Source organism: Callorhinus ursinus, unplaced genomic scaffold (genome assembly GCF_003265705.2).
Source record: "Callorhinus ursinus isolate GAN/ISIS: 27379988/994484 unplaced genomic scaffold, GSC_fseal_2.0 scaffold22, whole genome shotgun sequence".
NCBI classification, from domain to species: domain Eukaryota; kingdom Metazoa; phylum Chordata; class Mammalia; order Carnivora; family Otariidae; genus Callorhinus; species Callorhinus ursinus.
In genome coordinates, this window is record NW_027397084.1 from 1,072,641 (window position 1) to 1,096,844 (window position 24,204).

At 47.7% G+C, this 24,204-nt stretch overlaps 2 protein-coding genes across 9 annotated transcripts in view; both read left to right on the forward strand.

The window, feature by feature from the left end:
* The window catches only part of TAF8 (TATA-box binding protein associated factor 8), a 27,439-nt gene extending 3,439 nt beyond the window's left edge, over positions 1-24,000 (forward strand). Inside the window, exons 3-9 of one of the 8 annotated variants that reach the window (XR_012381902.1) lie at positions 962-1,060; positions 1,367-1,429; positions 2,498-2,622; positions 5,460-5,607; positions 7,059-7,201; positions 11,943-12,050; positions 12,817-13,694. Coding sequence is in view for 7 of the 8 variants with exons in the window: in XM_073904959.1 (XP_073761060.1) it covers positions 962-1,060; positions 1,367-1,429; positions 2,498-2,622; positions 5,460-5,607; positions 7,059-7,201; positions 13,671-13,810; positions 23,455-23,659 (923 nt within the window). In the remaining variant the exon portion in view is untranslated. Of the gene's footprint in view, positions 1-961; positions 1,061-1,366; positions 1,430-2,497; positions 2,623-5,459; positions 5,608-7,058; positions 7,202-8,937; positions 10,717-11,942; positions 13,811-14,095; positions 15,789-16,372; positions 16,843-23,454 lie in introns of those variants that run through there. The other 7 variants (XM_073904959.1, XM_073904960.1, XM_025890460.2 and 4 more) reach the window with 7 other exon arrangements.
* Positions 23,467-24,204, forward strand: part of CIMIP3 (ciliary microtubule inner protein 3) — a 64,196-nt gene continuing 63,458 nt past the window's right edge. Inside the window, exon 1 of the mRNA XM_073904962.1 lies at positions 23,467-23,585. Coding sequence (XP_073761063.1) covers positions 23,553-23,585 — 33 coding nt within the window. The 5' untranslated portion in view covers positions 23,467-23,552. The remainder of the gene's footprint in view (positions 23,586-24,204) is intronic.

Sequence of the window (24,204 nt, forward strand, 5' to 3'; positions counted from 1 at the left end):
ATTTTTAAGTTATCTCTACTCCCAACGTGGTGCTTGAGCTTACAGCCCCAAGATCAAGAGTCACATGCTCCACCGACTGAGCCAGCCAGGTGCCCCAGTAACTCTTAAATAGAAGTTCAGCTTCAGACAGAAGAAACAAAAACTTGTTCCTTCTCCTCCTTTTTTGGTGGCAAGATATATACATAACATAAAATTACCAACATAACCATTTGTAAATGAACAATTCAGTGGTATTAAATACATTCACAATATCAAACAACTGTCAACACTATCCATTTCCAGAACTTTCCCATCATCTAAGCAGAAACACTGTGGGACGCCTGGGTGACTCAGTCGTTAAGCATCTGTCTTCGGCTCAGGTCATGATCCCAGGGTCCTGGGATCGAGCCCCATATCAGGCTCCCTGCTCAGCAGGAAGCCTGCTTGTCCCTCTCCCACTCTCTCTGACAAATGAATAAATAAAATCTTTCAAAAAATAAAAAATATAACAAACACTGTATACATAACATTAACTCCCCATTCCTCCCTCCCCCAAGCTCCTGGTAACCTCAAGTCCACCTTTTGTCTCTATGAATTTTCTGTTTTGTAGATATCTCATATAAGTGGAATCTTAAAATATTTGATTTTCCATGTCTGACTTATTTCACTTTGCATAACATCTTCAAGGTTTGTCCATGTTGTAGCCTGTATCAGAATTTCATTCCTTTTGAAGACCAGATAATGCTCCATTGTATGTGGGGACCACATTTTGTTTATCCAGTTCATCTGTGGATGCTCGCTGGGTTGTTTCCACCTTTAAGCTGTTGCGAGTAATGCTGCAGTGAACATTGGTGCTCAAGTAACTATTTTTAGTTCGCTTGGGTGTATACCTAGGAGTGGAATTGCTGGCTCTTAATGATAATTCTGTACTTAACTTTTTGGCACCTGAGACTAAGATTTTATGCCTTTGATCCTTTGCTAGACATTTCGGAAATCGGGAGGAGTGCCAAGTCCTATTGTGAGCACACAGCCAGGACGCAGCCCACACTGTCAGACATCGTGGTCACGCTTGTTGAGATGGGTGAGCACCCCTCCAGTTTTCCAATTCTCCAGTGCTGCTGAGTTGGAAGTTAGGAGAGAAAGAAGAGTCCCCAGGAGTTAGCTTCATCCACCGAGTATTCTTGAGTTCCCTCATGAGTCTCCTGGTTTGCTTTTAGCTTGAGAGAGACCTCCTACTTTCCTGTTGGGGGATTCTGCTGGAGCTGCTTTTGAGTGGCAGCAGAGCACTCAAGCTGGGGGTCTCCACTCTTTCTCCACAGTATTATTCCCCCTCCCGGGTTGAATAGCCAGTGGTCTGGGCAGTGAGTTTTGCTCTCCTGTTTCTTAGGTTTCAATGTGGACACCCTCCCTGCTTATGCAAAACGGTCTCAGAGGATGGTCATCACTGCCCGTAAGTAACTTTGAACCAAGGTACTCAGTAAGTGCTCAATTAATGGTTGTGGAATGACTTCATTGAATAGGGCAAGGATCGGTTTGTAGCTACTTCCCATTGTGGGCTCCCCTCCATTATTTGGGGCTACCTGCAATAGGATCTTTATTTAGGTTAATAGGATTAGGGTGCGAAGTTCAGTCACCAGAAGGGTAAACCATTTCTGAGGTGTTGCTATGGTTCTTGTGCTTTAGCCCCAGAAGAGGGCTGTTTGAAAAATGTGAAAGGTCTCAGTCTTTCTTCAGTCAAGTAAACTGTGGCCTGGAGGCCTACCGTGGCCTACTGCCTGTTTATGTAAATAAAGTTTTATTGGAACACAGCCATGTTTACTTATTATCCGTGGTGGCTTTCATGCTATAATGGCAGAGTTAAGTAGTTGTGATAGACTATATGGCTGGCAAAACCTAAAATATTTACTCGGTCCCTTTACCCAAAAAGTTTGATGACTTCTCCCTTAGATAAACTGAGTGCCATAAACTGACTTGGGAGTAACTAGTTTGGGCTTGTAGGACCTTGGGGAGAATATTCTAGATTTTTTTTTCTCCACTCTTTTTCATGCTGGCATGTTTTTAAGAAATTCTCTCAGAGTAGCAGTGGAGAAAGGGCCATTTTTAATCCCTTCTTGTTTTCCTTAGCCCGCACTGACTTAACCCTGCCTGGCTCAGGGTTTGTCTTTGTCATCTGGGTTCTGTGGAAAGAGAGCTAGTAGCTCACCAATTTCCTTAGTTCCTCAGCATGCTCCCTTATGTAGTTAACTTGTCACAGCCACCCACTCACCTACCTAAGCGGCATTGCAGGCAGATTGTTATACGTGGGACCGTTGACCCCAGGTCATCCAGCAGGGCCGGGCATTGCGGGGGTGACCTTCCCAGGTCCTAAAGCCATTAAAGGCCCTTTACTGATAGAAATACAAAGTGCCTGTTGTACAGTGAGAACGCTGAGGTCCAGCATTTACTTTGAGAAGACGAGGGATGGGGTAGAGACCCACAGCCTGGGATGGCAGAGTAACTGGTTGTGACTCTGTTGCAGCTCCAGTGACCAATCAGCCGGTGACCCCCAAGGCCCTCACTGCAGGGCAGAACCGACCCCACCCGCCGCACATCCCCAGCCATTTTCCTGAGTTCCCTGACCCCCACACCTACATCAAAACTCCGGTGAGTGACGTGGCCATGCTGGGGACTGGGGCTGATATAAAAGTAGTCCGTTCCTGCTGACTGTCAGACTGGAGTCCATAAGTTTGTTGGTGAAAAGGTGGTTCAGACTTAGAATGTCTTTCCTCATTGACACACGATTTGGCAGAGGAGAATGTGCTCTCGTTTGCCAGACTCGCAGTTTCGCCTCCCCTTGGGAAGGGTGTGGTGGGCCCAGAGGTCTTCCACACACTTCCTTTGTCCTCACCTCCACCCCATGTCCTGATGCAAATATGGCCATCAGGCAGACTGTTGGGGCAAGTCCTCCAGGACATTTCTCCACACCTCAGGAATAATCTAATCACCCGCCATTGCAACACGGCCGTTTTCCTTGACCAGTAGTCTCTGTATTAGTGTTGTAGGGCTGCACGCTGTAACGAAATGCCACAAACTAGGTGGCCTAGCACAACAGAAATGTGTTGTCTTATAGTGTGAGAGGCTAGAAGTTCAAAATCAAGGTGTCAGCAGGCTCCCTCTGAAGCCTGCAGGAGAATCCCTCCTTGCCTCTTCCTAGCTTTGAGTGGTTTGTAGGCAGTCTGTGGCATTCCTTGGCTTGTGGGTGCGTCCTTCCAGCTGTCTTCATGTGGCACTCTCTGTCTCTCCTCACGTCGCCATTTTCTTCTAAGGGCACAGTGTTACTGGATTAGTACCACTGTACTCCAGTTCGACCTCATATTAACTGATTACATCTTGCAGTGACTCCATTTCCAAATAAGATCATATTCTAAGGTACCGGTGTTAGGACTTCAATAGCATATCTCTTTTTGGGGGGACACAGTTCAACCTACAACAGTGTTTCACTCTTGTATAGTGTATCTTTGTCAGTAAAAATATTAAGCACATATTCCAGTGTTTGCTTATTGACGCGAATGTAATGTAACACTATGCCAAAGTTATATACATTAACGGATAATCTCACCCTTATTAAAGGTTCAGGAAACGTCCTTTATAGTGGCAGCCAGGGGATTGCCTCTGCTTTTTATTTTTTGAAATCATGGTTCAATACTCGGTGGGATAGTAAGTTGGAGGTCTGATCCTAAGATCAGTTTATTTTGGTACTTGAACAGCTCTCATAGTTGAAAAGGCATATTGCAAAGCTATGCAGCATCATCGGCTGCCATTAAAAAATCATAAACCTAATTTTTTCTTTCTCATCTACCAGTTATTTGAAGAATCTTGTTAAAAATTTTCTGTTAAATTTCCAGCTTCTTGAATGTCAAATGGTTGTCTTTAAAAATAATTGTAAGATCTTGCATTTTAATGTTTTTAACAAGTATGTTCACAATCCACTCAAATTTTTTATTTGGGGAAGATTTTAAATATGTCTGAAAATGCTGTTTCTGTGTCTCAGTGTAGACGGGGAAAAGCATACGTATAGGTGACCCGCTCGAATTAACACTGACAGCAGTGGGGATGTTTCCAAAACCTCTTTTTTCTTTTTAGTAAACTTTTAATAAAATATCACGAACATACAGAAAAGCACAAATAATAAATGTATACTAAGTGTACACACATGTTGAGCTAGTACCCGGAACTAAAAAACAAAACAAAAACAAAACCGAAAAACACCATGGGGTGCCTGGCCGGCTCAGTCGGTGGAGCAGGTGACTTTTGATCTCGGGGTTGTAAGTTCAAGCCCCACATTGGGTGCAGAGATTGCTTAAAAATAAATTCTTTAAAAAAAAAACCAAAACACCATAAACCAGCATTCCTAAAGGCGCCCATTCCCCTTTAGTGATTAGCCCCCAAAAGTAATCTAATTTTTATCACCATAAATTCTTTTGTCTGTTGTGCTTTATGTAAACTACGTGGCTTCTCTCACTCAACATTTTGTTTTTGAGATTCTTCCGTGTTGCTGGGTGTAGTTGAAGTTTATTCAACATATACATAATCTTTTGGCATTTGAGCTAATCCAGGTTTTGGCTTACACAAATGGCACTGCTGTGAACATTCTAGCAATTTTTGTAAACCAACAACTGTCAGATACTCGCAATTTTATACATACGGTTCAACCCATGACATGTTTTTTAGTGCACGTATGTTTGCATTCTGCTGAATATATACCCAAGGGTGGGATGGCTGGGTCATTGGGGAAACATGTGTTCAGCTTTAGTAGATACTGCCAAGTGGTTCCAGTACTCTTAAAAATCTAATCTCCATATCATGAAGAGTGGTTGCTTTTTTGGTCATGGTTAAAGTGTCCGTTTTACTGTTAACAGTTTAAAATGTTTTTGCTAACTTCTCATCCTGATGAGATCTTGGTTGTTTTTCACTCGATGATGTCATTGCCAAAGAGCTCATAATTAGGAGCCAGAGGAGTGTCAGCCCACCATTTTCCTGTTCACTTGCGCTTACATTGATAGCCTCGGTCTGTGTTTCTTAGAGGGGCTCTTTTGGGACAACTTATCCACTTTGTAAAGGTTGGTTTAAGAAAACAAGCTGATACGTAAGTGGCCACTCACATACTTCGGGATGTCCCATTACACTGGTAGGGCTGGGTGCTCCCTGTCATGGCTTCCCTGGGGGGATTCCTACTTTCCCTTTAGGGTGTGTCTCTTATGCCTGACACCAGCTGTCACAAAAGCTACATGAAGGCGCGGGAGCATTCGCTTTAGTAAATGTGTATTTCTTGATTTTTAAGCTTAAAAGTAAATATTAGTGATAGTTACATCATTTTCCTTGTGCCCCTCCACTGCCCTTGGGGGTCTCGGCTCCAAATAACATCAGTGGGCCATTGAAAGGGTAGAAGGAGATCACAACCACTAGGTATTCCTCTAGTGCCTTTGCTGTTCTCTTTCCAGACGTACCGTGAGCCCGTGTCAGACTACCAGGTCCTGCGGGAGAAGGCTGCATCCCAGAGACGAGACGTGGAGCGGGCACTCACCCGATTTATGGCCAAGACAGGCGAGACCCAGAGTCTTTTCAAAGATGACGTCAGCACCTTTCCATGTGAGAGCCTCTCCCCTCTGGGGATCCTGTCTTGTCATTTGAAATAGTCATTCCATTTTCCCTTTCCCTCAGCATGATAGGAAGAAATGAAAGCTCTTTGTCTTGGGGGCAGCTTGTTCTTCACATTCCTGACTCCTGTCCCCAGGTCTTAAAGGCCTGTGCCTAACCAGTGACTGTAAAATGTTATGGCCTCTGTTGGAATTGCCTGTTTGAGGTTGAGTTCAAGCTACCTCGAGGATGACTGACCATAGGCATCAGAGAGACTCACCCAGCAGAAGTAGCAGCCCTGGGAGAAGGAGGGACACCGAAGGCAGGGGGTGGGGCACTTACCGAACACCCTCTGCACCCCCACCCTCCCCACCCCCTCAACCCCCGTCTCTGCCCTTCACCGTTCCTTTCACAGGCTCCACGTCACTGAATTTCTCATCTCAGCGCTACCATTTCACTGTGTGGCCACATTACCTCATCTCCATAGGCCTTGGTTTTTTCAGAGGTGAACAAGACATTGGTTTGGGTGATTGATGTAGTCAGCAGGGCCCTGTAGAATGCTCGCTGTGGGCCTGGCCCTGGATAAGAGCCGCTAACAGTTCAGTTGCCAGACCTCGTGCTAATCCTTTCCCTTATGTTACCTCACTGAACCTTCTCTCAGACCTGAGAGTCAGGAACCTCTCCCACCACCATTAGAGGAAGCCGAGGCTTTTAGAGACAAGAAATGAAGTCATTTCCCCAAAGCCACACAGCTGGTAGATAGAATTCACCCTAGCTCTTCCTGACTACGGGACGCCATGTCGGAGCCACAGCAAAAATAATCTCAGAGTGTCTCCTGCTAATCACGTTCTGCCATAGAAGTATATACATAGATGATGTCTTTTAATTTTTTTTTATTAATAATTTCTTCTTTTCGTCAATGCTTTTTGGAAGAATTGGAACGCTCACTTACCTGAAGTGCTCTCTAGCTTGGGGGATATTTACTTACATGCAGAGAGTTCTCAGGTCCAATATTTGGACTTGAGTCCTTTAGGCTGAAGAGATCAGTATCGCTGCTCAAGAAATGAGGCTGAGAGGGCTTAACTAACCTTGGGTCTAGGATCACTCAGCTGATACTTCACTAGGATTCAGCCCCAGTTCTGTCTGTGTTTAGTTATACTTGGTAAAAGTGGGCTCTGAGGCCATATTGCCCGAATTGAGATGCCACTCCACCACTTTCTGTGTGCTTGACGAGGTCGCTCCATGCCTCAGGGTCCTCCTCCGTAAAACGGGGCTGGCAATTGTACTTAATAGGGTGGTGGCAAGGATTAAAGATAGCGTATGGGACATTGTGTGGCCCTTGATGAGTGCTCAGAGTGTGTCGGCCATGACTATTGTTCGTTGCCGCTCGTGGTTCTGTTGGAAGGCTCTTGGCCTACTGCAAGGACACTGACTGGAATGGTGCCTCTCTTCTGATTTCCCAGTGATCGCTGCCAGGCCTTTTACCATCCCCTACCTGACCGCCCTTCTTCCATCGGAGCTGGAGATGCAACAGATGGAAGAGACGGATTCCTCAGAGCAGGATGAGCAGACAGACACAGAGAACCTCCCTCTTCATATCAGCACGGTGGGTCCTGCCTTCTCTCTGCCTCACAGTACCCCCAAACCTCACCCATGCTGCCCTCAGCCTGGCACCCTGAGAAGTAGACATGACCTACCCCGGGCCTCTGGTTTTGTGTTAGGGACTTCGTTATGGGCTCGTGGTGATCCAAGTGTGACATGAGCTCTTACATGAGAGACAAGTCCGTGTCCTGGGAATCACTCATTCATTCACCAGATATTGAACGGGTGTCTGCCAGAGCCAGGCACAGTTCCGGGTACTGGAGAGTTAGTAGGAGACAAAGTAGACAAAATTTCCTGTCCTCACATAGCTAGGAAAAATGATGACTTAGAAGATAAGCAGTAGTATGGGTGTGAGCGGACGTGGTACTGGATGAAGATAGGAAGTAGTATGGGTGTGAGCGGACGTGGTACTGGATGAAGATAGGAAGTAGTATGGGTGTGAGCGGACGTGGTACTGGATAGGGCGCCTGAAAAGGTAACATCTGAGGGAAGACCTGAAGGGGATAAGGCTTGTACAAGCCAGGGGTAGAGCATTCCTTGCGGAGGGCACAGGAGATGCAAAGGTCCTGAGGTGGGAGCTATTGTGTTGAGGCACCTCAAGGCCATCAAGGTAGCAGGAAGAAGGGGGAGCTCCTGGGCAGTCACATCTTAAAGGTTGTATTAACTACTGGTTTTTTTCTCAGTAAGGTGGGAGCCATTGGGAATGCTGAGCAGAGGAGGGTCAGGGGCTGATGCAGGTTTGTTAACAACGTCAGGCAGGTTGCTCTGTTGAGAGTGGACTGCAGAAGGTAAGGGCAGAAGCAAGAGAGGCCACTTAGGAGCCTCTGCAGTGAACTGAGGGGTGGTAGTAGAAGCCAAGACGATGAGACATGGTCAGATAGATTATTTGGTCAGATTTTAGATTACTTTCGGAGCAGAGCCAAGCGATGGAGTGGGTATGAGTTGTGAGAGAAAGAGAGCACCAAAGAGGAATGCAAGACATTCTGCCTGAACAACAGGAAAGATGGAGTTGCCTTCAGCCAAGATAGGGAAGCCCTGGGTGGGCCAGGTGGCTGGCGGGAGAGGCAGGAATTCCAGTGAAACAGGGTAGCCTGAGATGCTTATTAGACATCTGGTGGTGATGTCAGGTGGAGAGATGGATGTATGAGTTGGGAGTTCGAGAAGCTATTAGGGGTAGAGATGCAAATCTGAGAGTCATCAACATGTAGATTATGTTTAAAACCATGAGACTGGGTGAGCGTCTTGGGAATGGGTAAGGATAAAAAGAAGAGGAACTGGACTCCGTAGGGATAGACCTGTGCTGTCCATTGCAGTAGCCACATGCGTCTATTTAAACTGAAATTAGGGGTGCCTGGTGGGCTCAGTCGGTGCAGTGTGTGACTCTTGATCTTGGGGTTGTGAGTTTGAGCCCCACGTTGGGTGTAGAGATTACTTAAAAACAAAATCTTTAAAAATCTAAAAAATAAACCGAAACTAATGTAATTGAGATACTAAAAATTCAGTTTCTTAGTCACACTGGCCGCTTTTCAAATAGCCACCCATGGCTAGTGGCTACCATACGGGGCAGTGCAGATGCGAATGAACAGTTGTCATTGCAGAAAGTTCCGTTGGACAGCACTTACATAGACAGTTGTTTCAAGGAATTTTGCTGTAAAGGGAAGGAGAAAAATGGAGCAGTGGCCAAAGGGGGAACGTTAAGGGGTTAAGAGAGGCGTTTTTATTTTTGTTTGTTTCTTTAAGATAAAAGAAATAACAGGATGTCAGTATGCTGATGGGATGATCTGGTAGAGAGGAAAAGTGGATGCAGGAGAGACAGAAACGTTTTGGATTGATGTTCTTTGTTATGTGAGAGGTAAGGGATCTAGGGGCCAGGGCATGGTGGAGGGGTTGGCCTTGATAGGGGCATTTCACTCCCAGGGGAGGAGATCGAGTGCGTAGGCACAGAGACCAAGGCGGGTGAGACGTGCTCGTCAGAGCTTGTGGATGTTCTTGTCTGGGTGTCAAGGTGTTGTACTCAGCACATGCGAGGATAAGACCCCACTCATGTCCCTGCATCTTTGCGAGAAAGTGCCAAGTACAGCCACAGAACTGCTAGAAACTTGAATGCCTTTAAGGACCCTGTGGTCCGCTTACCATATTCATCCATCCTTTAAGGCCGGCCCTGGCTTTGAAGCAAAGGATGCCTTAGTGGTGGTCGTTGGACCAAGCATTCCACGTGTTCTCCAAGGTTCCATGCTGCAGGTAGCAGCCAGCAGCCCCGGTATGCAGGTGGAGCACAGCCTGTGCTGTCTTCTTTTATTTGCTGACGGGCCTCCTTGCTTGAACACACGTCTCTTTAATGTGGGATTATTCCTTTCCAAATTAGGGCTGGAAGCCCATGGCTTTACCTAAAGCAGAGGAACTTGTTATTCTGCACTTCTGTTTGGGACTCAGTTAATTTGGTCTGAGATAGGGTGATTGGGTCCTGGACATAGATGAGGTTCACCTGATGAATAGGAGGCATCTTCTAAGCAAAACCACTATCCCTTTCTAAGTACCAAGTAGCTAACAGGCCTGCAGATGTGTGATGGGTCACCGCGGGCGGTGACTTAGGTGAGGTCGTGGCACGCCAGGAACACGGGAGCTGCAATAGGACTCCAGCGTACCGAGAGGCCAAGCCAGACGGCAGAGAATAGCAAGAGCTGACCCTCAGAGTCACGCTGGCCCGGCCTCCAGTCCAGACGGCACTGCTATCCAGATGATGTGACCTGGGTCGCAGTCCCTAACATCTGAGTCTGTTTCCTCACAAGTACAAGCAGGAATAGGAGAAGCTATCTCAGCAGCGTACATCGGGTGCCTAGCTGGCGGCTCCCTCCCCCAGCCTCCCACTGTTTTAGGCTGTACCACCACCTGCTCCTCTATTAAAAGTAAAGAAATAAATACAAAGACCTCAAGAAAAGGATCCTCGCAACAGTTGATATACAGTTGGTTGGACTTGGGCACATTATTCTCTTGAATGGCAAATACAGTCCTGTGTTTCAGAGTTCACAATGTAGAAAGAAGCGCACGGCAGCCATCCTTCCCCCATCTTTGTTCCCTGTCATCCACTCCCCCGCCTCTCAAGCAGTCAGTGTCACCAGTCTCTTTTGTGTCTCCTCCCAGAGACCCAGTTTCCTCCTCGTTTTAAACGCAAGTAGCAAATCGCAAACGGTTTTCCCTTCCTTTTTTCCTTTATCAGTGTATTTTGGTGATCATTCCATATGTGTGTGTTAGGAGCTTCTTCAGCCCTCCTTATGCTTTCCTCACGTCCCACTGTGTGGACATAACCATGGAACGTAACCAGCTCCCTGTAGACGGGTATGTTTTCTGTCTGTGGTTTACAGACATCGTTACAGTGAATTAAATGACTGGCATTTTAAATTATTCTTTTATCTATCAAGGGCAGCAGTGCTTTTAAGGACTGTTCCCTGGGTGGTTACTTTGTTTAACCGGTTCCGGTTTCTCCATGTACTTGAACATAAAGGGACTATTCATTTAAAATTAGTGTGTAAGAGAGGTTTTTTTTCCTTGTATATTTGAACTAGCTGCCTTCCGCAGACAATACCCGTGTCTCAACTCTTGCTCTTTTATGAACAATGTACCATTCATTTACTCAACAAGTATTTATTTAGTACCTGTATATGCCAGATACATTCTGGGTGCTTGGGATACCTCAGTGAACAGACCAAACGAAACATCTGCCTTTTGGAAGCCTTTGTGTTAGCCGGGGGGAAACACAATGAACGTAATATATAAATGAATCATTTACAGTGTATTAAAGATGCAGATGCTATTGTTGGGGCAAGGGGACCAAGGAGGCGGAAGATCCAGGGTGAAAGATGGAAGTTTCAGTTTTAAATAGGGTGATCAGGGTAGACATCACTGAGGAGCCATTTGACAAGAGACTTGCAGGAAGTGAGCAAGTGAGCCATGTGGATATCTGGGGAAGAGCGTTCTGGAAAGGGAGCTGCCAGTGCAGAGGCCCTGAGGAACAACACAGAGGTGAGTAGGGTTGTGGCTGAGGGAGGCAGTGGGAGGGAGGCTGAGGTCAGGTCAGGTAGGACCCTGCAGTCAGCTTTCAGAACTGGCTTTTAATTGGGTGAGGTGGGAGTCATGGGAGGGTATGGAACGGAGGAGGGACATACCGGAACTTTCTCAAGGATCTCAGACTGTGGGGGAGGTCAGTTAGGAAGCTGCTGCAGTAGTCTTGATGAGAGCTACTGGGGGTCCAACAGGGCAGCTGCAGTAGAGACAGTGGAAGTGGTTAGATTCTACCCGTATTTTGAAGGTAAGGCCAAGAAATTATCCTAACAGATTTGAATGTGGGAGCCTGAGAAAGAAAAGCAAGGATGACTGTGGAGTTTGGGCTTGAACAACTGGAAGGACAGAGTCACCTCGGGAAGGGCTGGAGTTCCGTTTCTGGCACAGAAGTCTGAGGTGCCTCCTCGAGGCCAGGTAGAGATGTTGAGCAAGCAGGTGGCTGTGCGAGCCCGGGAGTCAGGAGAGAGGTGAGGGCAGAGAGGCGCATGCGGCAGTGGTCGGGGTAGAAAAATGGCGTGGGAAACTGAGGCACTGCAGTCACCTGGGGGTGTGGGGGGCTCACCAGAGCTTATACACTGTGGCTTCGCAGGCTCGGGGAGCTCCTGACAGACTCTTCTGCTCCCACCTTTTTCAAGTAAATCTCAGTGAGTTTGGTACTTTTATCTACTATCCCTCCCTGTCTCAAGGCTGCCTGTCCCTGAAGGAGGCAAGAAAGTGGCATTTCCAGCTCTACTTGGGAGAAGAGAAGCTGTTGTCCCATGACTCAGGACCCACATCCTGGCCTTGTGAGACAAGTGAGCCGAATGGAGGGAGCCTAGTGCCCTCCAGCAGAGGTCCCGGGGCTGGCTTTTCTGCGCCCCTGACTGTCCCTCCCATCCTTACTGTCTCAGGAAACACTTAAGGCATGGTTGAAGTGAACTTGCAGCCACTTTAAGACAGGGCGTTTCTGGTAGAGAAAGGACAGCAGGGAAGTAGGGGGTGAGTTACTGAACCAAGCTATTAACAACTTAAGAAAGATTGGGCGCCAAATATCCCAGGCAGGTCTGGTCATGGTCAGACCCTGGGTCTGGCACGAGCTAGGTTGGCCTGGGGGCAGGCACTCCCTTTCAAGAGAGCCTCCAGAAGGTCTACAACGTCTCTAGGTCACTTTGTGGTCCCACTGGATCGGGTGTGGGAGAGGGAAAGCACAGGGACCCTGGATGGAGCTGGATTTTGGGGGAGAGCAGAATTGGTGGGGCAGGGAGGGGTGGGCAGCAGAAGCTAGAAGTAAGCCAGTTTCTTCAGGCTCACTGAGCCTAAGACTGGGGTCCCTGTCCTCAGCCTGCTGTTCCTGTCATCCAGTCACAGCATCCTCTGCCCTGCTGTCTTTTGACAACAACCTCCTGGTTGAGGTCAGGTCCTCTTTTGTCTCAATTACAGAACAGGAATCTCAGTGACAGGAGCCTTGGCCCGTCACCAGGGGGCGCAGCCCAGCGGGCTTCTTCTGGTCACTTCTAGTCCCTCAGGCCTGAGCTTCTAGATCAAGTCCTCAGTGTGATTTTTCTCCCCATTCCCCTGCAGCTTGTGCTCATTTTAAAGAACTTGGAAGATAGAAGAGAGCATAAATAAGGAAAGGAGACTCAATCACCCATATTCCCAGAACCAGTTTATAATGCTTCAACCTACTTTCAATATGTCTACACACATTGTGATTAAAAAATGTTTTAATTGAGATCATGTTGAATATATTGTAAACCTATAAACTTTTCTCCCAAATCACTTTGCTCAAAGCAAACAGTGAAAGAGCTGACCCACAGGTCACAGATGGGGATTATCGTTGACGTTCCCGTGTTGGCGCCTGCGTGCTCTCTTTGCCTTGGCAGGAACCCTCAGGGCTCAAGAAATGTTTGGCCGCTGCTGCAGTGTGATCGTTGGTACCTGTTGCAGGTACCAGATATTTGAGAATCTGGAGGAAAGCGATTTGATTTGCATTCAGTTTGGTCCAGGAGATGCACTGTGCACATGATCTGTTTTGGCCCTGCAGATGTCCTGCACAGCATCTCGGGTCACTTCTCTTTTTCTTTATCTCCACACAGGCCAGGTTTCCTCCTTGAGCATCCAGATGTTTGCATCTGACTCCCTGCCCCTGCCAGGCCTCTGTTCTAACTCATGTCCTTGCCTTCTCGAGAGGTTCAGAGTTTTGTTTTCTGTGCTGCCCCGTGTCCAAGCTGTTGGTCTCCTCTTCCTTTGCTAGCCGGCCCCTGCCTGGGCCTCATTTCCCCAGGGCAGAGATAGGTACACTACAGATAGGTACCAGATAGTCCCTGGGCTTCTAATTTCTTGATGAAAGGGATGCTAATAATAGTTCTTATTATGGGCATGATCTCTTTCCTTATGCCATTGGTATTTTGCTTTATTTCGGCTTTTGCTCAAAGGATGATTCTGGAGCCGAGAAGGAGAACACCTCTGTCCTGCAGCAGAACCCCTCCTTGTCGGGCAGCCGGAACGGGGAGGAGAACGTCATCGATAACCCCTATCTGCGGCCTGTGAAGAAACCCAAGATTCGCAGGAAGAAGTGAGTTGGAGGCTGGGGTGCAGAGAGGCTTCTCTGGCCAACCGAGGTGGTCTTCTCTGCTTCCTGGCAGAAAAGAGAGACTGCCCAGTGGGTCTGAACCTAGGGAAAGGAAATCTTTTCCCTTTTCCTCTCCTCACTCATCCCCCATATGTTCCTCTTGTTGCAAAGAGGTCAAGCATCTTGCAGCCCGGGGATCAGCCCTCACAGCCCTAGAGCTGTCCCCCTTAGAAGGAGAGCAGGTGGGTCCCCCACCAGGCAGGCTCCATGGATTCCTCTTCTTTCTAGGTCCCTCTCATGAGCCAAGAAGGAAGCCTGCCTTGTACAGGGACGTGGACACCACTCTCCTGGGGCAGTTAAAGCCACTGGAGGGAAGAAGAAAGGGTGGCCTCCTCAAGGTCAAGCCAAGGCAACTGGTGTGACTGGGCATGATGTTAATAGCAAACTCAGTATTAAGACCACCTCTTTTCACTGGATATTTGGGTGGAGGAAGACGTGATGGTAATGATCAGACTTTCTGAATCCACCCGAGTGACTTCAGTTATTGTCACAGAACTTGATTCCTTTGAATCCTGGAAGACCAGGCATGCGCAGATAAGTCACACACACAGGAGTTAGAGTGATGCATAAGGGCAGCCCTCTCTCCTGGGAGATTGGTCACTGGCTGTCCTTCTGTGGGATGTGTGCTTGGGGACTACCCACTAAGTTCCGCTCCATCCTGGGAAAAGAGGTTTTCTCTGACAAGAGCCCTGATCAGTGGATATATTATTCTGTGACTTGTAGAGGAATCACCGATTATAAACAACAGGAAAAGGATTTGATGGGTTGGGGGTGGGGGTAGATTTTGAGGGATGGGCCTGGCTGGTCTGCTGGAAGGCTGGCATGGACCGAAGGCTGTGGTCCCACCTTATGGTGGAAGTGGGCTGAGAGGAGCCTGCAGGCCAAGCCAGGGTAGTCTTCCAGAAGCAGGTCTGAATTTGATCAACCTCTTTTCTTTCTGGGGAGAGAGGACTTCGTCCTTGATGTACCCTACAAACCAAAACAAACCAAGTGTTAAGGAAGATACTGGGCAAGCTGATACCCTTTGGCTGGTCTCCAAAGGAAGAGATTTAAAAACCCAAGTCCAAAGAAGAAAAATGCCAGCAACACCTGGAAGTTAACACAGGATAAACAAGTTGTTCCCTGGGTTAGCGTCCTAAGGTCTGTATCGAACTTTCCCGATGCTCTACTTCCAGAGTCCTCTCCTCATCTTCCATGCTCTAGGTGAATTTGAAAACTTGAAGAACTTGAAGGCAGGTTCCACATTCCTCCAGCCTCACTCTTGCCCTAGGGCCCTCCATCCCATTGCCTGGAGGCAAAGGAGCTGCTTGTCAGTCACTGAAGATGGCATGCCAGGGAGATATTTGGGTTCCCCCACTCCGGACCAAATAAGCATCCAGGTTTGCAGTGGCCTGAAACTCTTCGACTGGACAGCAGTTAGAGTGGGCCTTTCCTGAGTTTGTGATTCGGCGCGTGGCGATTCTTGGCCATTTGAGTTTACAGGCCCGGGTTTGAGCTCTGGCAGGTGCAGGGCTGAGACCTTGCCGGCTTGCTGTTCTCCACTCTTGGGGCAGCCACCCCTGTCAGCATTTCTGCACTTCCTCTTTCGCCGTTACGGTCCAAAACCAGCACCTGCCCATGCCACAAATCCGAGGGAAGAGGAGGCGGGTTTGGGAAAGAGTTGCTCCTTCTGCTGTTGAGATTGGAGGCCCTAATTCTGGATGCGAGGCTCCGGGAGATGATTAGACAGCTTGAAACACTGACCCGACTATTGATGTGTAAAAAGTGTGCATAATTCTCAATGTATATTTATAAATTTCTATTTTTTATAACTTTGGGAGACTTCTTGGAGGGAAAACGTAGTAAACAGAGCCAGATTAAGGACGTGATTTATGAGCTCTTAATTAAAGGTCATAATAAAAGCTTTGCAAATGAAACAGAATGATATACTTTGAACTTAATTTGTATTCAGAAGTTATAGCAAGGAGTAAGAGTGTAGACAGATAAGGTTTAGTCCTTCTATTGGACTAATTACCCCTGGGAACTATATAAAACTTTCTACTTTGGAAATTTTCAAACACAGAATGGGGAAAGTATATATGCTTTCCCTGTATATCCTTCACCCAGCTTCAACACTAAGCAGTATCTTTTCAATTCTGTTTCATTGATGTCTCCCACCTTTTTTTTTCCTTTATTTTTTCTTCCTGGAGGTTTTTTTTTTTTCCTAAGATTTTATTTATTGGAGAGAGCAAGAGCAGGGGAGGGGCAGAGGAGGAGGCAAAGGGACCAGCAGACTCCCCGCTGAGCGAGGAGCGGATGTGGGGGTTCAATCTCACTGAGATCATGACCGTGAGATCACAACCTGATCTGAAATGGAGAGTCGGAGGACGTTTAACCAGCTAAGCCACCCACGTGCCCCTCTTCCTAGGGTTTTAAAGTAAACGCAAGACCTGTGTCATTTAATCTGTAAATAGGTGATCACACATCTCTCTATAGACCTTTTTTTTCCTAATTTTGAAATTATAGATTCACAGGATGTTGGAAAGAAATGTCCCATGTACCCTTGGCCCAGTTTCCCCCATCGGTAGCATCTTGTGTAACAGGTGCAGTATCAGACCCAGGAGACTGGCTTCAGTACAACCCACAGAGCCTATTCGGATTTCACCTTGTCCTCTGTGTGTGAGCAGTTCTGTGCGGTTTGGTTACACGTGGATTCATGTAACGACCGCCACAATCAAGATACAGAACATTTCCATCACCGCCACCACCTCCCTCATAACCACATCCACCTCTCCCCATCCCTAACCCCTGGCGGCCGCTCTTCTGTTCTGTTCTCCATCTTTATAATTGTATTCAAAGATTGTTGGGGTGCCTGGCTGGCTCAGTCAGTTAAGTGGCTGCCTTTGGCTCAGGTCATGATCTCAGAGTCCTGGGATCAAGCCTCTGTCAGGCTCCCTGCTCAGCAGGGGAGTCTGCTTCTCCCTCTCCCTCTGCCCCTCCCCCCCGCTCATGTTTTTTTTCTCTCTCTCTCTCAATTAAAATCTCTAAAAAATAAATAAAGATTATTAATATAAATGGGGGCTCCTGGCTGGCTCAGTTGGTAGAGTATGCAACTCTTGATTAAGGGGTTTTGAGTTCGAGCCCCACGTTAGGCATAGAATTTACTATAAAAAAAGGATTATTAATATTAAATGGAATCGTAAAGTTACAACCTTTCAAGGTTGGCTTTTTTCACTCAGCATGAGTAAGAGCCCTCTGGGCTGTGTGTATCGGTAGTTCCTTTGGGGTTTTTTTTGCTGAGTCATACTTCATGGTATGGATGTACCACACAGTATGTGTAACCATTCACACTTTGAGGAACATCGAGGCTGTTTTCCAGTTTTGGCCTATTATGAATAAAGCGGCTATACACATTTGTGTATAGATTTTTATGTAAACATAAGTTTCACTTCTCTGCAATTAATATCCAAGAATGTGATTGCTGGGTCCTGTGGTAACTGCATGTTTAATGTTAAAAGGAACTGAAACTCTCCCAGAGTAGCTGTACCATTCTTTTTTTTTTTTTTTAAGATTTTATTTATTTGACAGAGACAGCGAGAGAGGGAACACAGCAGGGGGAGTGGGAGAGGGAGAAGCAGGCTTCCCAGCGAGCAGGGAGCCCGATGTGGGGTTCGATCCCAGGACCCTGGGGATCATGACCGGAGCCGAAGGCAGACGCTTAATGACTGAGTCACCCAGGCGCCCCTGTAGCTGTACCATTCTGCATTCCTATTAGCAGTATATGAGTGACCCAGTTTCTCCACATTTTCACCAATATTTGGTGTTACTGTTTTATGTTGCTTTAGCCCTACTGACAGGGGTGTAATAATATCTCATTGTGACCTTAATTTGTATTTTTCTAATGGCTAGATGTGTTTATTTGCTATCTGGTGGAATCCAGTTGAGTCTTTTGCCCATTTTCTCATTGGTTTGCTTCTTTGTTTTGAAATTTCTTTAGATACAAGAACTCTGTCAGGTGTGCAATTTGCAGACACTTTCCCACTCCACAGCTTGTCCTTGTGTCCTCCCCACAGGATCTTCTGCAGACCAAAAAGCTTTTAATTTTGAAGACCAATTTATCAGTGTTTTCTTTTATGGGTATTTTTAGTGTTGGGTCTAAAACTGTTCACCGAGCCCTAGCTCCTGAAAATCTTTTTCTGGTTTTTTTTTTTTTTGGTAACATTTTTATAAATTTATGTTTTACATTTTAGTCCTTGATCTATTTTGAGTATATTTTTATAGAAGATGCGAGATTTAGTTCGTTATTTTGTCTGTAAATGTCCAATTGATCCAGCAGCTTTTATTGAAAAGCTACTCTTCCTTCATTGAATTACATTTGTACCTTTGTCAAGACTTAGTTTTTTGTGTGTTGGGGGGCGGATATGTGTGGATTGATAGATTTTTTTTTAACATAATCACCATGTCAATATCATACTTAACAAATGAACAGAGATTTCATGATAGCCGTTAGTATCCAGTTCATATTCAGTTTTTTTCCAGTTGTCTCCAAAATGTTTGTTTTTAATAGTTGCCTTGCTTGAATCAAGATCAAAATAAGATCCACACACTGCACTTGGTTTTCACGTCTCCTAAGTGTACAGCAGTCCCTCTGCTATTTACTGATATGAGCATGCCCCTTCCTTGACCCCCCCCTGGGCCTGCAGCCCCCAGTCTGGCCTCCGGCGAGGACACTCAGCAGGCCCCCTTCCTTTGTTTCCGACCAAGGGGCAGTTAAATGGTGACCAGTGAAAACTGAGAAACCAGTAAGAAAATGGCCTGGGCTTCTGGGGAAACAAGCTAAAAGGAACTGACGGCCTTGAGCTTTGTTTTTCTAGAATCCTGAAGTTGTTCTCTAAGAGGCCAATGTGGTTCGGTAGAACATAGCTTGCTGACGTGTATTTATGGCCCCACAATTGACCAGCTGTGAAATCTCGGACAAATCACTAAACTACCAAACCAGTTTCCATAAAATGGGATAATTATGATACCTGGTGAGGAGGCTTTAATGAGAAATGTCTGTAACCATGGCTTATAAGTGACAATATTATTCCATTGCCAGACTATTTACTGTTGCTTTAAAAATTACATATAAAAACTAATACTGAGAACTTAACTCTTGACATCACTGTTTTACAGGTATTGACTCATTTACTCCTCACAATGATCTCATAGTAGATTTTCTTACTGCTTCCATTTCCAACTGAGGATGGGGAGGCGCAGGGAGATCGGGACCTTCCCGCAGTCCCTGTGGCTGCTGAGTCCCAGAGCTATAGTCTGCACCCAACATCCTGCTGCCGAGCTCATGCTTTTTACCTTTGGCTATTGCTTCATGACCGTACATGCTTGTATCTCAAATGCACTGAGCGCTTCTGTGTGCAAAGTGATTCCCACTCTACACCCATGCTGCCATGGCCTGCAGGTGGGAGGAGAAGGAGCTAGAAATGGAACCAGTGACACAGAGAGGGGGATGGGGAGGCAGGCTGAGGCTGTACAGGAGAGCTCAAGCCCCAGAAGCTGGCCTCTCCTAGTCAATGGCCCCACCAAACTGCAAGGGAAGTGAGGAAATGTGGGTTTTAGCTGAGTGTCTAGGTAAAATTTGGGAGCCCTGTCACCATGGAAAGAACAAAAGAATGGATCTGGAGGACAGCTGGCGATCTGCCACAAATGAGATTGAGGGCGTGTGACCAGGAATGCCTTTGGTGGGACAGGCAGCAAACCCCTCCTGAACACAGAAGCCACCAGACTTGGCACCCTTGGCTCCGCCAGCCGGGCCCAGAGGCCAACAGTTGGGGGCTCCTCTAGGCTGGGGCCCTCAGTGAAGTCCAACCCAGCTTTTGCCTCTGATATATGACCTTGTTGGCTGCCCCTTCAGAGTTGTTCCTTTGGCTTCCATGACATGGCTCCTTTCCTTGTTATCCTACCTCTTGGCACCCCTCTTCTTTGCTGGCTCTTCCCCCTGACCCGCCCAGCTGTGGATGGTCCCAAACACTCTTCTGCTTATACAAGGAGATGGCTCATCTGCTCCTCCACCTCCGTCCGGTACCTCCCCAGGAGTCCTCAGCATCCGTTTCTGTCTGTAGCTCGCTCGCCCCTGAGCTGTCTGGCTGTACTCTGAATGCAACACAGTCTGATTGGCTGTGATTCCATGTCCGATGCCCAGCTTTCCCACTTCAGAAGGAAGTTAGAGACAGGCCAATAGCTGCTGGCCCTTGAGTACTTGCCTTGGACCTTGGTGGCAGGCTTTACAGCATTGCCTCACCCTCCCAGCCCTTCCTCCACCCCCGGGGGGCTAAACACTCTGGAATCTTCCTTCTTCCGGTCAGTCACCAAATTCTGCCACATCTTCCCCCCGCCCCGTGCCAGTCTGATGCTGAACCTCCCTGCTTGTCCCCCAGCCTGTGTCCCCTGCAGGCCCACCTTCCTACCCGTCCTTTCCCTCCCTGCAGGACGACTCGCAGTTCTTCCCTATGGCTCCTTACCCCAAGTCTAACCTGCCCAACTGGCTTCCCAGGGCCTCTGCCAGTTAATTGTTTCTTTTGGATAACTCCTATCTCTTTCATTTATTCAACAACTGTGGATCTAGCGCCTTCTGTGTAGGCCAGGCACTGCACCAGGCTCTAAGGATACCTCAGTGAACAAGACAGACATGGCCCCTGCCCCCAGGGAATTCAGTTCAGTGGGGGTGGGGGTATGGGGATTAAACAAAACCGGAAGCATTAGAGATTGTGGAGAAATGTGAAGAAGGACATCAACGGGGGTCTTTATGCCTTGAGGGGAGAAGGCCATTCTCGTCACTGTTGCATCCATGCCTTCTTTTGTGCTCCTCCTGGCCACCACCTCCTAAGATCTAGCCTGTCCTTCCAGCCTGCGTATCCTCTCCAGATTATATTGATCCTTTCTTTTCTCATTCACTCATTCAACAAACATTAACTGAGCCAGGCAGTTGGGATAAAGCACAGAGTGTAGTAAAGTCATTACCTTCTCTCTCTCTCTTTTTTTTTATTTTGAAGATTTTATTTTTTTATTTGACAGAGAGAGACAGCGAGAGAGGGAACACAAGCAGGGGGAGTGGGAGAGGGAGAAGCAGGCTTCCCGCTGAGCAGGGAGCCCGATGCGGGGCTCGATCCCAGGACCCCGGGATCATGACCTGAGCCGAAGGCAGACGCTTAACGACTGAGCCACCCAGGCGCCCCAATCATTACCTTCTGTGACCTTATGGTCCAGTTGTTGCACAGACAGCTCACAAACAACAGACATGTAACGTTGGGTGGTGAAGTGGGGTCCCGAAAGGAAAATGGTGGTGTGCTTTGTGTAATTTAAAGATTTATTTATTTATTTTAGAGAGAGGGAGCGCGTGCACGTGCACACCTACACACGTCTGTTGGGGGTAGGGGCAGAGGTAGAAGAAAGAATCTCAAGCAGACTCCATGTTGAGCCCAATGTGGGGCTCGATCTCACCACCCATGAGATCATGACCTGAGCCAAAACCAAGAGCTGGAGGCTTAACCTAATGAGCCACCCAGGCGCCCCTACGTTAGATAATTTAAGGAAGATTTAATAAAGAGATTACCTCCAATGGTGGTGTAGGGGATGGGGGAGCACAAGGGGGTAGACTACCTGGGTGAGTAACAGGGAGGGGGCAGCTACCAGAACCTGGGGAGAGGCCTCTGTGGGCACCTTCTGCCCAGAGCTGAGGCCTTAGGTCATTGAGGTGCCCAGGCACACACAGCAACCCTGCAGGGAAGGAGCCAGCTGGGAAATTAATACCCTGACCTCAGGTTCCTCCCTCCAAACTTCCAGTGTTCTGCCTGTCCTCTGCTGAATGGAAGCTGGAAACCAGAGGGCCAGTCTTCAGGGGCACAGCGCAGGAGGAAGGTGGGAGGGAGTGGGTCTGGAGGAGCAGATGAGAGGAGCTGGGTGCCAAAGGGGTTGTTATTTTATTTATTTATTTATTTACTTATTAAGATTTTATTTATTTATTTGAGAGAGGGCAGGGTGGAGAAGGGACAGGGGAGGGGCAGAGGGAGAGGGAGAAGCCGACTCCCCTGCTGAGCAGGGAACCTGATAGAGGCTTGATCCCCGGACTCCAAGATAATGACCTGAGCTGAAGTCAGATGCTTCACTCGCTGAGCCACTCAGGCGCCCCAGCGGGGTTACTATTTTAGAAAGTGTAGGGAAGGAAAGCTGTCTTTGAGCAGGGCTCTGAATGCATCGATGAGGCCAGCCGAGTGGAAAAGCATTCCAGGGAGAGGGAGAAGCAAGCGCTGTGTGCCTGGAGAAGGTGGGAGAGGGGGGTCAAGGAGGAGCAGGGGGCCACACCATGCAAAGCCTCCTGGGCCTGAGTAAGGGCTTTGGGGGTTATTCACAGATGGGTAGCAAGGGCGTGTCAGGATCATTCTGGCCGCTGGGTGGTGTTCTGGCTGGAGGGGCATAATGAGACTACTTGTCTTCAGTTAGTTCCACAAAGTTTGGCATTTAGCAAATGTGATTCAACTAGGGGGACAGTCAGCAACCCCCAAACTGGAGGCCCCAAGAGAGCCTCTGGGCCTCTCCCTGCAGTCTGAATCCTGTACCAAGGGAGAGGGAAGAAACAAACACATGGTAACTCCCTTCCCCCGGGGCGCTCACCTGTAGTCAGGGAGACAATAAACACAAGAACCTGTTTAACACCACATACCTAGACCGAGGAACCAGAGAGGGTTGGACTTGGGCTGAAGACTGGCCTGAATGGGGTGGGGTTGGCAAGCAAAGCTTCTGGAAGAGGTAAGGGACAGGGGAGAGCTGAGATGGCCGGAGGGAAGGTGGGAGGGCAGGTGACCCAGCCTAAAAGGACTCAGGTGCTCAGGTAGCCTCCACCCTCAAGGCCCTGCTTCCCCTGAGTCTCCTTTGCCCCTCCTGTAACATCTGCAGAGGCTAGTTTGGTGTCAGGTGGAACCAGCCTTCTACCTCATGAATCTGACAGAGGTCCCTTCTGTGGCATTGCACCCCAGCTAGTCAGGTTGGGTTTTGGAACATCTCCTCCAACTCCACACCAGTATTGCCCCAGGAAAGGGGCCATTTTTTTTTTTAAGATTTTATTTATTTATCTGAGAGAGAGATCACAAGCAGAGGGGAGGGGCAGAAAAAAGGGAGCCTGACACGGGAGAGGGAGAAGGAGACTCCCCACTGAGCAGGGAGCCTGACATGGGGCTTGATCCCAGGACCCCGAGATCATGACCTGAGCCGAAGGCAGAGGCTTAACCGACCGAGCCACCCAGACACCCCGAAAGGGGCCATTTGAACTGATGGGGTCTGGGGTTGGAAGGGGCCCTGCTCCAGCTCATTTACCCAGGTGAGTTCCCGATAATCTGCGAGGCTTTTAAATAGAAGGGTCAGGAGGCTCACAGGTCTTTAGGAGTAGCGCCCTGGGTGTAAGAGGAATGGCCTGAGCCTTGCCAGTTATTTGTCATCATGAAAGAGCCCTGGGGCCCCAAATTCTAATTTGATTTCTTTAGGACTTTGTTAAGCATTCATTTATGGATTTTCTTCAACCACTGATGATGGGTCTATCATTCTTCTGTTTTACTCAGGCTCATACTGAAACAAGTTTTTAATTCTCTGCACGCCAGTCAGCCCACAGTGCCCAGGTGCAAGTGGGGGGCAGCCGGCCCGAGGGTAAAGATTTCCCATGGACATTCTCACTTCTGGAAACACATTCGAGGTATTTCTCCTCCTCTTGGAGCGAGCGGCTTACCCCCATCTCCATTTTATTACCAGCTTTTCCTTCTTTACTAAAAAGTTTTTTATTTAATTTTGAATAGATAATATATGTACACAGTAGAAAATTTCAAAGACAGAAAAAGATAAAGTGCTGACTAAGCATCTCCTTCTTGCCCTGTTTCCCAGACTCCCACGTCTCTTCCCTGGAAGCTACCAGTATGTTAGTATCAATATTTTATCTTATGTATTCTTCCAGAAATGGGCTGTGTTTTTAATGCAAATGCTTGTATATACTCTCTCCTCTTTTTACACAATGGTAGATACCATATAAACCATCCATGCTTTCTTCCCTACTTCTCATTGTACCGTTTGGGAGTGGTCCCATGTCAGTAATAAAAAGTTGCTTTGTTCTGTTCCTTGGCTGCAGTGGTGTTCCATAGTGTGGTTCTACCATTATTCAACCAGTGCCCAGGGGGTGGACATGCTGGTAGTTTCCAGGCTTCTACTATCACGCACGGATGCCCGCCCGCTACACGTGGACAGGTGTCCCCGGATGGCTCATGAGTCAGGGCAACTTGTACTCTCAGCTCAGTGCCTGCCTCTTACACGTCCACTTCCTG